The sequence below is a fragment of the Notolabrus celidotus genome, chromosome 2, assembly GCF_009762535.1.
Source record: "Notolabrus celidotus isolate fNotCel1 chromosome 2, fNotCel1.pri, whole genome shotgun sequence".
NCBI lineage: Eukaryota > Metazoa > Chordata > Actinopteri > Labriformes > Labridae > Notolabrus > Notolabrus celidotus.
The window spans coordinates 16,991,133-17,006,351 of record NC_048273.1 but is presented as its reverse complement, the minus strand read 5'-3'; the positions used below and the strand labels follow the sequence as shown (position 1 = coordinate 17,006,351).

Below are 15,219 nucleotides of genomic sequence, written 5' to 3'. Positions count from 1 at the left end.
TGTCTATCCCTAATATTGAAAGATTTGTAATAAAAACATTAAAAGCAGGAATGTTTACTTTAATTCAGGGGATCTCTTTCTTATGCCCTCCCTCCTCTTCCTCCTCCTCCTCCTCCTCCTCGTCCTCGGCATTGTCCTTGCCCTCGTCCTCGTCCTCATCTTCGTCCTCCTCCTCATCATCCTCCTCCGCTGACATCCTCTCTGTAATAGAAATCCAGCAGATAAACACACATAGTTAAAAACAAGGTGAGAGAAAAAACAACAGTCACAGCACCAGTAACTGTAATCGAAAAAAGTACTTATGATCACCTTTTATTTTGGGGAGGTACTCCTAATGCCCTCCAACCTCCCCTCCTCTCCTTCACCTCCCCTCCTATCCTTCACCTCCTCTTCTCTTCTTCACCTCCCCTCCTATCCTTCACCTCTTTTCCTCTCCTTCACCTCCTCTCTTCTCCTTCATCTCCTCTCCTCTCCTTCACCTCCTCTCCTCTCTATCCCCTCCTCTCCTCTCCTTCACATCCTCTCCTCTCCTTCATCTCCTCTCCTCTCCTTCACCTCCTCTCTTCTCTCGACTTTGACAGAAAAATGGTAGACAAGATGTAAGTAAAGTTAAGATATTAAAATAACCAGTGAAAGATGAACAGAAAGACAAAAGTCATGAAATCTGATGATGAAAAACATATAAACTGATATTTTCCTTCCTCAGAAGAGTTCTCCCTGTTCACCCTCCCACCTCCTCTCCTCTCCTCTCCTCTCCTCCCTTCCTTTCCGCTCATATTTTCTCTCTGAAACATAAATTGAAGTCAAGACACTAATGAAGTCATGATATAAAGTGGTAATAACACCAAAACTATAGAAAATTACACCATTTTTGAACAGATTAACAAGATTTCATGAAACTCTGTGATGACATCAGATATCTTTTAGATCAATATTTACCTTTTTGTGTGAAAGATGATATTCAGTACACCCTCCCACCTCCTCTCCTTTCACCTCCCCTCCTCTCCTCGGTCCTCCTGTGTGAAGAGAGAACAGAGAATTTCAATAAAACCTTTGGTAATCATAATAATCTCCCATAATATCTGGTAATGGCCATGGATATGTTGGTATATACCTCTTTGTGTGAAAGTTTAGACTTGGTGTCACCCTCCCTCCTCCTCTCTTCCCCTTCCTCCTCTGCTCTCTTGTCTCTGTCCTTCTTTCCTTACCTCTTCTCCTTTCTCTCTGAAATATAAATGAAAGTCAAGAAGGGTTAAGTTTCAAAAAGGTTCACAGTTTGTACACAACTTGTAAAAGATTAATAGATTAACTGCACTTCATTATATCTGCTGCTGACTTCAGATAACTTGGTAGATAATATTTACCTGTTTGTGTGAGAGAACTCATTCACCCTCACACCTCCTCCTGTCCTCTCCTTTCACCTCCTCTCCTCACTGCGGTCCTCCTGTCCTCTCCTTTCACCTCCTCTCCTCACTGCGGTCCTCCTGTCCTCTCCTTTCACCTCCTCTCCTCACTGCAGTCCTCCTGTCCTCTCCTTTCACCTCCTCTCCTCACTGCAGTCCTCCTGTCCTCTCCTTTCACCTCCTCTCCTCACTGCGGTCCTCCTGTCCTCTCCTTTCACCTCCTCTCCTCACTGCGGTCCTCCAGTCCTCTCCTTTCACCTCCTCTCCTCACTGCGGTCCTCCAGTCCTCTCCTTTCACCTCCTCTCCTCACTGCGGTCCTCCTGTCCTCTCCTTTAACCTCCTCTCCTCACTGCGGTCCTCCAGTCCTCTCCTTTCACCTCCTCTCCTCACTGCGGTCCTCCTGTCCTCTCCTGTCCTGAAAAAAGTGACAACAATACAGTTTAGTATAAAAAAAACTCTAGAAATAAGATAAAAAGTAAGAATACAAAAACAAAAAAACTGATAAATTAGAGTACGTACCTTTTAAATGAGGGACTTCATACTTACTTTGTTTTCCTCTCCTTCTCCTGCTCATCCCTTTCCTTCCATAACACTTATGTTAGTTATTAATACCAATACATTTAAAAGACCAGCATGTGAAAAACATGTTAATCCTTTCTCTAACAGTCTCACACATGTTAAAACATGTATTCAAATAAGTACAATAGAATTACAAAGCATTTCAAATATGTTCACATTTAATAAAAATCAGTGCATTAAACTGAATCGAGGTTTTTACTTGATAATCAAGAGTTCTTACCTGGAGACTTACCTGCAGGTACAATCTGGCTCTCTCTCCACCAGCTGTTGAACCACTGCTCCCTCCTCTCCAAGTCCAGCCTCACGTTCCTCGCCCACTCTGGTTCAGGGCCGTTCCATAACAGCCGTGGCTCGCTAGGCCCTGCAGAAATGGGGGGACTAGGTTTAACACGTGGCACAGGATCCCTGGGTGCTTCAAGTGGTTCAGAGGGACCAGCTTTCACAGGCACCCTGGGAGCTACACAGGCTCTAGGAGAGAACATTTCAGCAAGCTTAAAAAGCCCGAGACGTGGTTTAGGGGGGGAAGCTGGGAGAGGATCACTGGGAGCAGGAGGCTGGCCAGAAGACCCAGGAGAGCTCAGAGAGGAGGAGGAGGAGGAGGAGGATGGATAGGGAGAGGGAAAGGAGGGAGAGGAGGAGGTGGGAAAGGAGGAGGAAGAGGAGGAGGAGGAGGAGGGAGAGGGAGAGGAGGGGGAGGAGGAGGAGCAGGAGGAGGAAGAGAAAGAAGGAGAGCTAACTTCCCAGGAGGAGCCAGAGAGCGATGCTGGTGCCAGGGTCCTACGGAGGATGAGCCGTGGGATCCGGGGCCGGTTAGGGTCCATGATGAGGACTGATGTCCAGGCATACGGCCGGCTCATCTGGAGGTAAAAAGAATATCAACCTTCAGATCACTGCTCCATATGATCACATATAATGAGCTGTTCATTTTCGAGGTAAAGAAGCTGTTAAGTAACAATTCAATTCAAAGTACCAGTACCATTAAAAGTAAATGGATTGTAATAAATTATAAGCGAATAGGTAGGCAATACCATACAATGTAAAGCCTACTTATTACTTTACATTTCTTTCATGGAGGTGTTTTCATATTTATGGAGATTGAGATTGTAAACACAGAACATTAGCTTATTCATTATTGACTCAATACATATGCTGCTGACTTCGCCCTAAAAGACATTTGTGTAAACAAAGACAATTTTGTATTTTTCCTTTGTATTTGACTTCGTCTAGAAGTTTATGGGCCTACAGCTGACTTACATGAGTACAGGTAAACTACCTTGAACGGGGACTAACTTCCACCAGTCCTAAAGTCAGTTTGATAAGAGTTATTTTGCTGATGAATGTACCTGAATACTCTCTAAAACAACATTTATGATGCTTAAAACAACTTCCACTTGAAAATATTGCTAATATCGGCTAAAGTGTGGGGGTATGGAGAGTCTCAACACGGATTTAAAATGATTGAAATCTTACTTCTCCCGTGAAAAAGTCCTTCACTCAGCAGCAGTCGGTGGTCAGCTCAGGTCCAGGTGAATAAAATCGTCGTTTGAAGTTTGTTTTCCGAAGAAATCGTTTCTGAAGCAGCGAGAAATCCGTGCGTGTATATCTGTCAGTTTGAGGGTTTGTTTTGAATTAAATGTTGAAAATGTCGAAATAAGAAAAACCATAGCGACCATGGAATGGTCTGATCCGTTCTAAAGTTATGTCCATTCCAACAATCACTGATCTCACCTGGAGAGATCCAGTCCATATCTGGGAAGAACTTTGAGATGTCAGCTAGTCCTGTCCCTGCACCATCAATGCTCAAATGTTTCTGAAAAAATGCTGCTGAAGAATCAGAATCAGTCAAATTCAAGAACTTTATTTTTCATAATATGCAGGTTAGCAATGACACTGAACGCAATACAGAGAAATAGTGCACAATACATGCAGAACTAAAAAAAATCATGGAAAAAAACAAAAAAAACAAGTACAATAATATACATCCATGTTTTGAAAATGTAGACACTTTCAATGCGCCAATTTGTATTTCATTGAATGTGTTTTCATTGGATGATGATCTGTGGGCCTGTGTGGAACTTAAAAGACAAGTGTGAGGAATTTAAGGGCATCAGTTGGCGTACATTGAATACATATTCATCAGTTTGTTATCTAAACATGAACCATTGGGATCAGGTCCTCTTCCACAGGGTCTGATGCCCACTATATTTATCAGCACAGTTTCCACACTTGTGGAAGTGAACGTATCATAAAAACTCTATGCTAGAAAATCAGTTGGTTTAGAAGTGAACAGTATTTTTAACTTTTTATCTTGCACTCTTTCTTGTAGCTTTGTAGACTTTTAAAGAAAAGTTATTTTGGTTTGTTTGTTTGTTTGTTTGTTGTTTTTTTGTCTGACTACACGATAACAGATATGTGTTGTACACGGTTATTGTCTGGAAAAGATTTGTTCTGTCGGTTATGTTAGAGGTGTTTCACAAAAATATGGGACCCATGCAAAGGCATTTTCTCTAGGCTCTTTCCTGAGTTGACAGCCATTCAGTATTTCCTCCATGAGTACTGGCTGGTACTCCTCTTGGTACATTATTTCTTTCAAGCCATTTTCCTGAGTTAACCAGCTAACACTTGCAATCTGCGATGCAGAATTACGGATGCAGTTTGTCAAAGATTTAGGCGTGTTGTGCTCATTGGTCAGTTTTGTTCAGCTGTGTTCACAAATGATTATTTTAGTCTAAAACAACTAAAGTGTTAGTCTCAAGTCCAGCCATAAAATTAACTCGTCCCGAACCCTGCCACTCTCATCATCACCAGAACCCCTGTTAATCACGTTCATATCTTTCAGTAACTTCATTGGCTCCTGGTGAAACACTGCATTGATTTCAAGATTCTGCTTCTCACCTTTAAGGCCATCCGTAACCTTGCTCCCCTGTGCCTCTCTGAACTCCTCCACATCAATACCCATCCGCACTCTTAGGTCTTCTCCTTCTATTCACCTCGCTGTGCCACCTGCCCGCTTTTAGACCACCATGGGGTCTACAGTGTTCAGCCTCTCTGCCCCTAGCTATTGGAACTCCCTCCCACCACACATCCACAACCCTTGAACCCTCCCCATTTTCAAATCTTGTCTCAAAACTATTTTTAAACTGGCATATTCATTGTGATTTTCTATTTGGTCACAGTAATCTTCCTCATAATAATGTTATACACTGTTAACTTCAATCAATTTTTACTTTGTTGTTTTTTAACTCTGCCTTTTAAAGTGACCTTGAATGTTTTGAAATGCATCAATATATAAAGTGTATTGTCATTTATCTAAAAAACTAGTGTTTGCTGAATGATATCACAAACAGCTCAAAGTAAAGGAATGACATTTGAAGTCATCTCTGTGGGTTTATGACATGAGTTGCAGTGCGGGCAGGAAGATCAGGCTGTAATCTCATGAGTCATGAGAGGAGATTTTGCTGATATGAGCAAACCAACTATGAGTCTTACATTTCATTCTCTAAAAACATGTTGTCTGTCTTTGCTATTTGAGCTTTAGGAAGTTAGAATAAAAGTACCTTATTCTGTGTGTTTTTTAAACTTGTAAATGAACTATTTAAAGCTAGGTCAGTTTGATTTGTTGGATTTATTTAATTACTTAATCATATGTAACCAATGCCCCATAGACTATACTCCACCTCAGTGAATGACATCTGTAGTATTGATCTTCCCTCCAGATGTTCAATTAGAAATGTCAATCATACGCAGGTCAACAGCAGTGAGTCCTTATTTTAAAGTTAACCACTGGACAGTCTTCACAGATTCTTGAGCTGTGTGTTTCACTGAACCTCAATCTTGTGGCTACACAATATGTCCACAAGATGTCACTTTGCTCAACAGTATTACCTTCTAGCTGTTTCACACCGAAGGATTAAAAACAGAACTGAGCTGATAACAGCTGTGAAGAAATGTACTTCTGTCATGATCACAACATTCAGAGGAGAATAAAATATGGACAAGGGAGCACATTTAAGTAATTATCATTGTAAAGTGTAACTGCTGCTTACCATCATTTTAACAGTTGTTGGTTTTTATATCAAAGACAGTGTTAATAACGTAATACTTTTACTTGTTTTGAAAAATCTTGAGGTACTTAAATTGATTATTTTATTATTTGTGCTTTTTTCACTCCACTCAAGGGAGAGATTGTACCTTCATCCCTACTGTATTATCTGACATGCTAATAATAAATACACAAACTATGTTGCAATGCAATTTGAACTTCCCAAAAACCACAGTGACATGACCACGCATTAAAATACTGCATCATCTTAATGCATCAATAACGATACTTCTTGTGTGTCCATTTGCAGTAATTTTTGTGTTACCTCTTATAGGTGTTGCATTCCCTCTTATACGCTTGTTTTCCATGGAGAGAAAGACTATGCTGTTTCTGATATAGTGTTGTGTATCATGTTGAAGATTACTGTTGGTTTTAGATTATCATTACTTATTCATAGAGTGATCAGGCCTGTCCTCAGCAGTGTGTAAGGCGTGAGTCTGTATTATTGCAAGTAGATAATTAAAAGATAACATGTCAATCTGCTGCTGACTCTTGCTCACACAGATTGAGACTTTCTACAGTTTATGATTGAGATTAAATTATGATTATGACTTATCCTTGGGATGTCATAGCTGTGCCAGTGTACTTAGTTGATGTGAATACAGCTGTGAAACATTAGTGCTTTGGGGCTGTAACATGACTACAAGGCTTATCTGTGCAGTGAGGTGGCACGGTGGTGTTGTCTGAGTGCATTGAAGATATGATATCCCTGAATTTCTGATATACTTTGTTAAAACATCTGTAAAATCTGACATGAGCACCATGAGGTCAAATTTAATGTGGCTATATGTTGCTTTCCACCTAAGGGGAGCAGGAGCAATAAAGACCATAGCGGCAGTAGAGATACACTAGCTTTATCCTGAAAATATTGAACCACAAGTTCATAGACAGCCAAAGAAATAACATGAGGATACAAATAAGACTATCAGAAGCAGAGGGGTGAGGGTGTGCAGAAAAACATGACAAGGAAAATGACTGGAAGGTAAAACATCAATTTGGAGATACCACAAAAGTTCTGGAAGTTCATATTGTGACCCCTGGTTGGCTTTGTATGGCTGGTTGTACAATAGTGACAATGTCTGGAGTTATTTATCAATGAAACACTTTTTAAAGTGTTTTTTATCATTTTAAATGAACCGCATGAACACAGTCTTCAGAAGAAGAAACTGTGTCCTGCAGAGGGAGAAAGAAATTCTGATATCCAGGAAAGCAAAGTTTGGATTTTTAAGGATGACTCTTTTTCATATATTTGTCAAAAGCCATTTTAACTTCATTTATTTGACATTTATGGCACTTTCAGATTGAGACACTACAATCGAAAATATATGCTGATTAGCATTACTGGGTTAGATAACTGGGAAGCAACTGTGCAGTATTTGTTACATGACAGACGGACCAGTACTCATTAATTTTAGCGGATCACAGAAGACTCACTGCACTCCTTTGGTCTGAATGCACACTTAACTCCAGGGTAGGATGCACAGGGTGAAGACTAAAAGAGGCGTCACATCCTTTGTCCCTCGCATCATTCAGCAGCTGAACAAGCTGTGATACACAGTCTGAACTTGGTACGCTGCATTCTATTAAACGTGGCACTTAGTATTTCTCATAAATTATCATGCAATGCTTTATTTACGTAATTTTTTAATTATCCAGTTTCATGTAAATTATTTATTATAATCAATATTGTTATTCTATTGTCTTTTATGGCTGTTCACGTCTTGGTCATTTATGTGTTTTTATGCTCTTGGTGCAAAGTGAATAGGTGCCCGAGGTGCTATAAAGGTTTTATTCATTCATTAACATATCAGTGTGTAAAATGTCACAGATAGTTCCCGACCAAAGACAGTTACATGTTCATACAATGAAAACAGAAAATTGTACTCAGCTACACAAGTGACTCCTGGCTCATTATCATGCGACCTTGATGTCCTTTCAAACAAATAAAGCTTTAACTGAATGAATGAATGAATGAATGCATGAATGAATGAATGAATGCATGAATGAATGAATGAATGAATGAATGAATGAATGAATGAATGAATGAATGAATGAATGAATGAATGAATGAATAAGTAAAAGAGAAAACAGTTGTAACTTTTTTTGTACAGTTGAAACAGATACGCAGTTTCTTTCAATCAATCCTGTATTTTATGTCACATTAAAGTAAACATAACATGTTTTGTATTTCCAGGGTTACTGTAAAACACGTACTAATCATATCGTAATCCATAAAAAAAGGAAGGCAAGGCACTTCAAATATTTACAGTATCCAAGATGCTATGTTTTGTTTATTGACAACCGGTTCATTCTGAAAGAAAGCCAGGGCCGATATTGGGATAGCTGAGTACACTTTTTAACCTTTTGCATTTTGCTGATTGTACTGCCCTCTGGGCATCAAACAAAAAATGCATCAACCTCTGACAAACACTGGCAGAATAAATAATTAGATCTCTTGTCCTGTGCTTGCACAACAATCTAAAAAATGCCTGTGTCTAAAGTCCCTCAATGATGAAACCACCAAAAAAGGCCAAATAAACTTTGAGTATCAAGATTCATAGTCCTCATTAAAATATGTCCCTCATGAGTGATAGAAATATCATTATTGCATTTGTCATATGAATGCAACTCTGTGTAAGAAGCATTTTACTGTTGGTCTGGGAGGCTGATTTGAATTACCCTATGAAGAGTTAACTTAGACAAACATAAAGATCAGGACCTCTTGGAGGAATCCAAGGGAGGAATCTGACATATTTTAAGAGTTTTATTGGGCTTTATTACTGAGCTAGGTGCCTCCTGTGGACAAAATAATATAGCTTTGCAGATCTTGTCAAGTAAGTTGTGTTTTTGTGAAAAAAAATCATATCCTGTTGTCCTGTAACAGTCAAATACATCACTCACAGGGATTTTTTGCTGTGGGAAAACTACAAAAGTCTGACACCTACCTCAGGCTGTCTGAGGAGTAGGGGTAAAAAAAGGGCACCTCCTTTAAAAACCTGTACTAGCAGTTTGGGGTAAATCTAAATGTATTGATGCATCGATAACCAGAGGGGGGTCTGAGGGTCCCTGCCCCAGAAAATAACACTTATTTCCTACATTGTGGTGCATATTTTTGTGAACAATTGTGGTGGAAATTTAATTATGAAATAGGAAAACACAATACTATTGATTTATTTCTATGATATTTGTTATATTATTAACATAACATAATATGGCATCATTACTAGGGCATCAAAGGGGGATCTTTGTGCATTCAATCCATCATTTTAGGCATCCATGAGTATGTTTCCACATTAGGTTAAATAGAAGGGCATCCATAGGGTACTTTTTACATTTTATACATTGAAGGGGTATGCAGAGGGTACTTTTATATGTTTTGGGCATTGGAGGGGCATCTAGAGGGCACTTTTATATGTTTCGGGCATTGGAGGGGCATCTAGAGGGCACTTTTATATGTTTTGGGCATTGGAGGGGCATCCAGAGGGCACTTTTATATGTTTTGTGCATTGGAGGGGCATCCAGAGGGCACTTTTATATGTTTTGTGCATTGGAGGGGCATCCAGAGGTCACTTTTATATGCATTTTCCAATGAAAGGGCACCAGGGAAGGCAATTTGTAATGTTTTATCTGATTCAAGAGGGCTCTTTAGCACATTTTTTTTCTCGGAACAATAAGGCACCAGTGGGGGGCAATTGCCTGCCCCCTTCCTGAGTACACCACTGCACCTACCCCCTTGTAATGGTTACAGGCATTAAAAATAAAATGTGGAAATTGTCAGCCTTGATGCCAATGGCTTTTTGGTTTGTTTAAAGCAAGTGGCAACATCCGGTCTAAAAATATGAGTCCAATCATAAGTGCTAAAAACTGCAGTTCATTGAGAATCCGCTTGAGGCTGGCTCCGGAAGTACCGGAAACCACATACACACCAATTCAAAAAAGCTGATCTTTACAGCAGAAATAAACATGTTTACAGCCTGGTACAAAAGATGAATGTAGTCTGGATAGCTAATTGCTTGATCGGCTCACACTGTACAGGGGGTAATTTTTTTTCTAACGCAGCAATTTCGAAGATATTGAGATTACAAGTCTTCCAAATGAGAGGCACAGCTGACTTGATTGACAGTTGTGAACACTGTAGCTGTTGGCGAGGAGACTCAAAGCCCGCTTCTTTAGGTCACAATCGCTCGACAGCAGCAATGTGGCTGCCGTCGCCAACTGGCCTCAAAACAGCGCTTCAGAAACAGATGTGGTTCGTCACGGATACTACGTCCATATTTTATACAGTCTATGGTTTAAAGATTGATTTCAATCTGGTTCATAGTCAACCAAAAGCTCATCATGTGGGGCTTAAAACTTATAAACACATATATCAATAATCCAAATGTGAGAAGTAGTGGTCTACTCTACATAATTAAAGTAGATGCAGTGAGGACACTAGACATATACACGTACATTATCTCCATTTGAAGTGATATTCAGTTTAGTATTGAACAGATGCCTCCTCCCTTAAATTGACTTTGTTTTTCCACCAATGCAGACAGATGAATAAATGGTTTAGGGGGTGAGTGTATGAGGCTGTTGAAGGCAGCTGTACAAACTCTCAGCAGCTCCAAACAGCTGTAACAGTCAGGTTGAACGCACACTGTGAGGATGTGTTGGTCTCTGACAGGAGATGGGCGTTGCCCGTCAAGCCAAATGTCAGTTGCTTTGGCAGACACGCCTCCGAGAAGAAGACTTCCTCTCAACCAAGCTTGAGAAGTTAACCATCCAGGAAAGACCCGCCTTAAACGCCCACAAGCCCCTTTTCCATTCGCATGGTATCTGTCAATCAACCAGATCCCAATCGACGTCAGCAGCAGCAGCACCACACCGGGGCTAAGGAGTGGGTGACGAAGAGCAATCACCAGCACCAGGAAAAAATATCAGGAGCAAAAAATGCACGGACTGTGAGGGACCATTCGGCTGTCAGCTGGACATTTTCGTTGTCTCGAGTTGTGGTGCTCATTATAGGAACACTAGTTGAAGACAATGAGGATCCTCTGTCAATCCAAGCTTTCTGGGTTTTAGCCAGTTGGCTGCATTTCCAGGGATGCTAGGCGCGCTAACACAGCTAGCTAACAATTAGCTTGCCCATTTTTGCTACCCTGGTCACTGGCTGCCTCTGTCTGCAAGGAGGATCTGCTGTTCTGTGAAGCGGTGATTTCTCTCCAAGTGTGACACTGGTCCTTTGGTCGTCGAGCTGTAGAGATATTGGAGCAGCTTGTTGTTGGTTCAGTAGATGGACAGTTCGACGGGCGCTCCTCGTCACTGCGCGGGCGGACAGGGTTGATTTCGGGGCGGCTAAAGCTTGCACTCGGCCGGGTAACCAGCAGAGGGATTGTACAAATGTGGCAGTGGCAGCTAGAAGTGTCCCACTGTCTCTGGGACCCAGATTGGTAGATCGTGATAAAAACCCAATGAGCGTCAGGTTTAGAAGGGATTAGAAAGTGTTGGCACTTTGGAAATACATCAACTTGTCACGTTAGCAGCATTTAGCCTGCAAGCTAGACAGCGAGGTAAGGTTTCCGAAATTAATCTGAGCTGTTTCGAAGAGTGCATCAATTAAAATGTTTATTTGCACATCAGGCTGTCATGAAAGATGTTTGCAGACATGATGCATTGCATGTTTTCTGTGATCAGCTGTCGTTCGCTGTAGGACCTGCACAAGACTTTGCCTGGGCTGTCAAATATTAGACTCTTGACACATCAACTAAAGAAAGGCCAGATCCTGCACGAAGCAGCGAGTCCGTCCAACTCAAGTTACCTGGATATCACTGTTTTGAAAACGGCCTGTCTAATTTTTCTAATACTGTGCGAGAGGTGTAGCCCGACGCCCCTTGTCAGACGGGCTTTTCAGCTCATGCGGTGATGACTTTAGACTCCATGATGGCTTGTTGCCTGAGTGAGGAGGCGAAGGAGTCCAAACGCATCAACGCAGAGATCGAGAAACAACTCCGGCGAGACAAGAGAGATGCAAGAAGAGAGCTGAAGCTACTGCTGCTGGGTAAGTTTGCATCATCTGAAAAGGCTTCGTTACATACTGTGTCCCCTTGGCTGCACACGTGCACATTATTTCTTCTTCTGATACACACACAAACCGCATAAAAGCTTTGACTTGTCTACTGTGTAAAAGTTTGGTATGCAAAACACTATAACCACGAGTGCACACGCCACAGTAACCTGCTTCCCACATGATTTGTATGCAATATGATATGCAAAGCACAATTTAAATATGGTTGGGATTGTGTGGCCAGTGTAACTGGACCATACGATTAGATCAAAGTGTTGCTTAAATCTGCTGTTGGTAGGAATGGTGTAAAAAAAGTTGCTTTTTTTCTGCTGGGTTTGGAGAAAAGGTCACAACGCCCATCGGTACCAAGCGGCAACCTCCGGTCTCAAACTATGAAGCCCATGCAGAAGTTTTATAAACTGCAATTCTTCGAGAATCCACTTGAGGCTGGCTGCAGAAACACCGGAAACCACATATACACCAATTACAAAAAGACGACATTTACAGCATTAATAAACATGTTTACAGCCTGGTTCAAAAAACGGTTAGGCTCTGCGTAGCTAGTTTCTCTATCGGCACACACTGTATGAGGGTGAATTTTTTTCTAACGCAGCGGTTCAGAACATATTAAGATAACGCCCAAATAAGGACACGACTGACTTGACCCGCGGACGGGAACACATAGCTGTTGGCTAGGAGGCTCAAACTCCGCCTCTTTATGTCACAATATGCTTGGTTGAGTTCCGAATTTCCAATATGGCTGCCGCCGTCGATTGGCTTTTAAACAGCTCTCAGGAACAGATGGGTGATGTCACGGATTCAAGGTCCATTATTTATACAATCTATGATCGGTACTCATCGGTAAGTTGAGTAATTTGAGACTATTGCAAAATCTCTGCGTTTTCCAATGCCTTTATATCAAGCAATTTTGTTATTCCCCTCGTTCCCGTTATGACGGACCAGTCATAGCTAATCTCAAAATTTTCTGTCCTGATTGGTTAAGGGGTGGCCCCTACTATGTCCTCTGATTGGTTATGAGTCCGGCACTATCGTGACTGCACACGCTGATCTGTGTTGGGGGGCTAAGAGGAAATCTGGTTGGGAGGGATAGTGTTGATATTCGAAGTCCCTATCTCTGAACAGATGTTTACTCTGTGACTACCAACAGCAGCTTTAATGTAACACACTTTTAGAATGACTTAAGTTCCCTTCACTAACTGATTGGCTTAAGTATCCCTTTTGCATCATATCACCAAATAAATTGTGTTATATATTTGTTCAGATCAGTCAAATTGGACTCAATCTTATCAGTGAAAGAAGCCTGAATTTGTCTAAGAAAAACTTCAACAACCAGCTATCAAAAGCGCCCTTCTCTGTAGTTCTGTTACTGTAGTTTTACCTACCTGTAAAACATGGCTTAAATAATGAATAAGAGTTGGTTTTAATTAAGTCTATTACAAGAGAGACTGCATTCTCCTGGTGTCTGCTCTAGAAAAGGCCTCACTGAGATGGCTCTCTGAGAAATGAGTTCTCCAGAGAACAGCCTGTGCCATGCAAAGCCTTAGTTTCATGTGTTAAAAGAAGAGGGGGGACCCTCAATGTGCACTTTCGGGATTCTCTGAAAAGGACCCAGGACAAACGTTTGTGGAGCCAATGGCTTTAGTTGGAATGATTGCAGCATAGAAAATCATCCCACTCGACCAGAGATCACCCGCTCCGCCTTGCTTTCAGAAATGGCTTAATAAAATGATTGTTATGGCCCAAACCAAGAGGATACGGTTCCAGAGGTCTGAATCAGACAACAGCTTTTCTGAGGAATGGGTCTATTCTTGTAGGATTTGAAAGGAAACTCTACCATAAAGATGTAATGTGTGCATACTGACATAACTTTTAATGTCTGGCAGACATTTCTCTCTTTCTTTTTGTTTTGAGCTTTTCCCCTTTCTTTGGTTTTAGTGTTTAGTCTGTTGACATACTAATGTCAACGTCAGATATCTAATTTCAATCAGTTGTCAAGCTTTCTGTACATTTTCTTGCTCTCTGATTATTCGTGAACACACTGTGGATTAACTCCTCAGTCATCTGGAAAATCTGAAATCTGATGTAAAAGAAGGAAGAAAAAAAATGCACATGGGTGGAGTTTGATTATCTGCAGATAATTGTTTCGAATCACTAGTGCAAGTTTGGAGTTGGTTTACAGCAGAGCAGCAGGACAGTCAGTCTTGTGCTACACAGGCACGTCAGCCTTTCTGTGGTTTGTTGTCACATGTGATTGAATTACCGCTTTACGGTTTGTAAGATGCACTCAGTCATAGCTACTACAACTTTGAACAATGAGAGGAGGAACAGCTCAAATAAAGATCTGTTTGCTTGTATCTGAGCTTTATGACTCATAGTACTACTGTCTGAACCTCATGGAAGCTGTAATTGTTGAATCCTGGAATATGAGTAAGGTACAATAGTTTAGAACATTTCATTGTTTTGTTTTAACTTTTGTTTCTGATTATAGTTTAATTTAACTTGAAGCTATTTCCTAGTTCAGATTTTCTTTTTTTGAAAATGCTGACCATTTGTTGAGTTTCATATTTTTAGTCGTAGTTTTAGTTTCAAGTTTTTTGTAATATGGCCGGGACATGTGAGATCAGTGGATCACCAATCAGTGACCCCTCTTCCTCCATGCTATCAAAACTAATAACAGTCAATCCAGATCATGAAACGGACACACAGAGGGCATTCTCTTCAACAAAATTAGAATGACAGTGTTCTAAAAAAATGATTGACGTATGTTTCTTCACTGTCTATAGCAAAAAATGAACAGGATATTATTGATAGAAGAGCAGCTTTACTTGCACGTACTGTCAGAATATTAATAAAGTTAAGATTATATTCATTAATACTAAGATGAAATCTCAATATCGTAAATGTCTCTGAGAGAGATCTGAAGCGAGCTTGTTAAAGGTTTGGAGCACAGAGTAACAAAGGGAACAGGTTTTAACCATAGACTGTAAATAAAAATGGACAGCATTGCTCCGCCTCTTCCTCAGCCAGAGCCTGTGAAGCCACTGTAACGAGCTCCGCCCTACAG

The 15,219-nt window shown here is 40.8% G+C and overlaps 2 protein-coding genes and 1 long non-coding RNA gene across 6 annotated transcripts in view; 1 reads left to right on the top strand and 2 right to left on the bottom strand.

Annotated features, from left to right (window-relative positions):
- Positions 1–474: 474 nt before the first annotated feature.
- Positions 475–1,483, bottom strand: LOC117806131. Its single transcript, XR_004629610.1, has 4 exons — positions 1,365–1,483; positions 1,115–1,224; positions 940–1,016; positions 475–785 (listed from the first exon to the last, which is right to left on the bottom strand). It is a non-coding gene; the product is annotated as an uncharacterized LOC117806131 (long non-coding RNA).
- A 640-nt stretch (positions 1,484–2,123) lies between these two features.
- LOC117828462 (putative protein TPRXL) lies at positions 2,124–3,782 on the bottom strand. 2 transcript variants are annotated; one of them, XR_004634401.1, is made up of 3 exons: positions 3,712–3,782; positions 3,454–3,586; positions 2,124–2,840 (listed from the first exon to the last, which is right to left on the bottom strand). XR_004634401.1 is itself a non-coding variant. In XM_034705617.1 (2 exons), exon 2 carries the CDS (start codon positions 2,838–2,840, stop codon positions 2,190–2,192), a length of 651 nt encoding a protein of 216 aa, XP_034561508.1. In that variant the 5' UTR covers positions 3,454–3,692; the 3' UTR covers positions 2,124–2,189. The 2 variants fall into 2 exon arrangements, 1 of the variants encoding a protein (XP_034561508.1); XM_034705617.1 differs by lacking the exon at positions 3,712–3,782 and having other exon boundaries at positions 3,454–3,692.
- A 7,092-nt stretch (positions 3,783–10,874) lies between these two features.
- Positions 10,875–15,219, top strand: part of LOC117828441 (guanine nucleotide-binding protein subunit alpha-11) — a 50,267-nt gene continuing 45,922 nt past the window's right edge. The window contains exons 1-2 of one of the 3 annotated variants that reach the window (XM_034705598.1): positions 10,878–11,640; positions 11,765–12,128. In XM_034705598.1, the coding sequence (XP_034561489.1) occupies positions 11,993–12,128 (136 nt within the window). In that variant the 5' untranslated portion in view covers positions 10,878–11,640; positions 11,765–11,992. Of the gene's footprint in view, positions 12,129–15,219 lie in introns of all 3 variants that reach the window. The other 2 variants (XM_034705607.1, XM_034705590.1) reach the window with 2 other exon arrangements.

Excerpts from the sequence above, each read along its gene's own strand:
- LOC117828462 (XM_034705617.1), bottom strand. The coding sequence starts at position 2,840 with ATGAGCCGGCCGTATGCCTGGACATCAGTCCTCATCATGGACCCTAAC.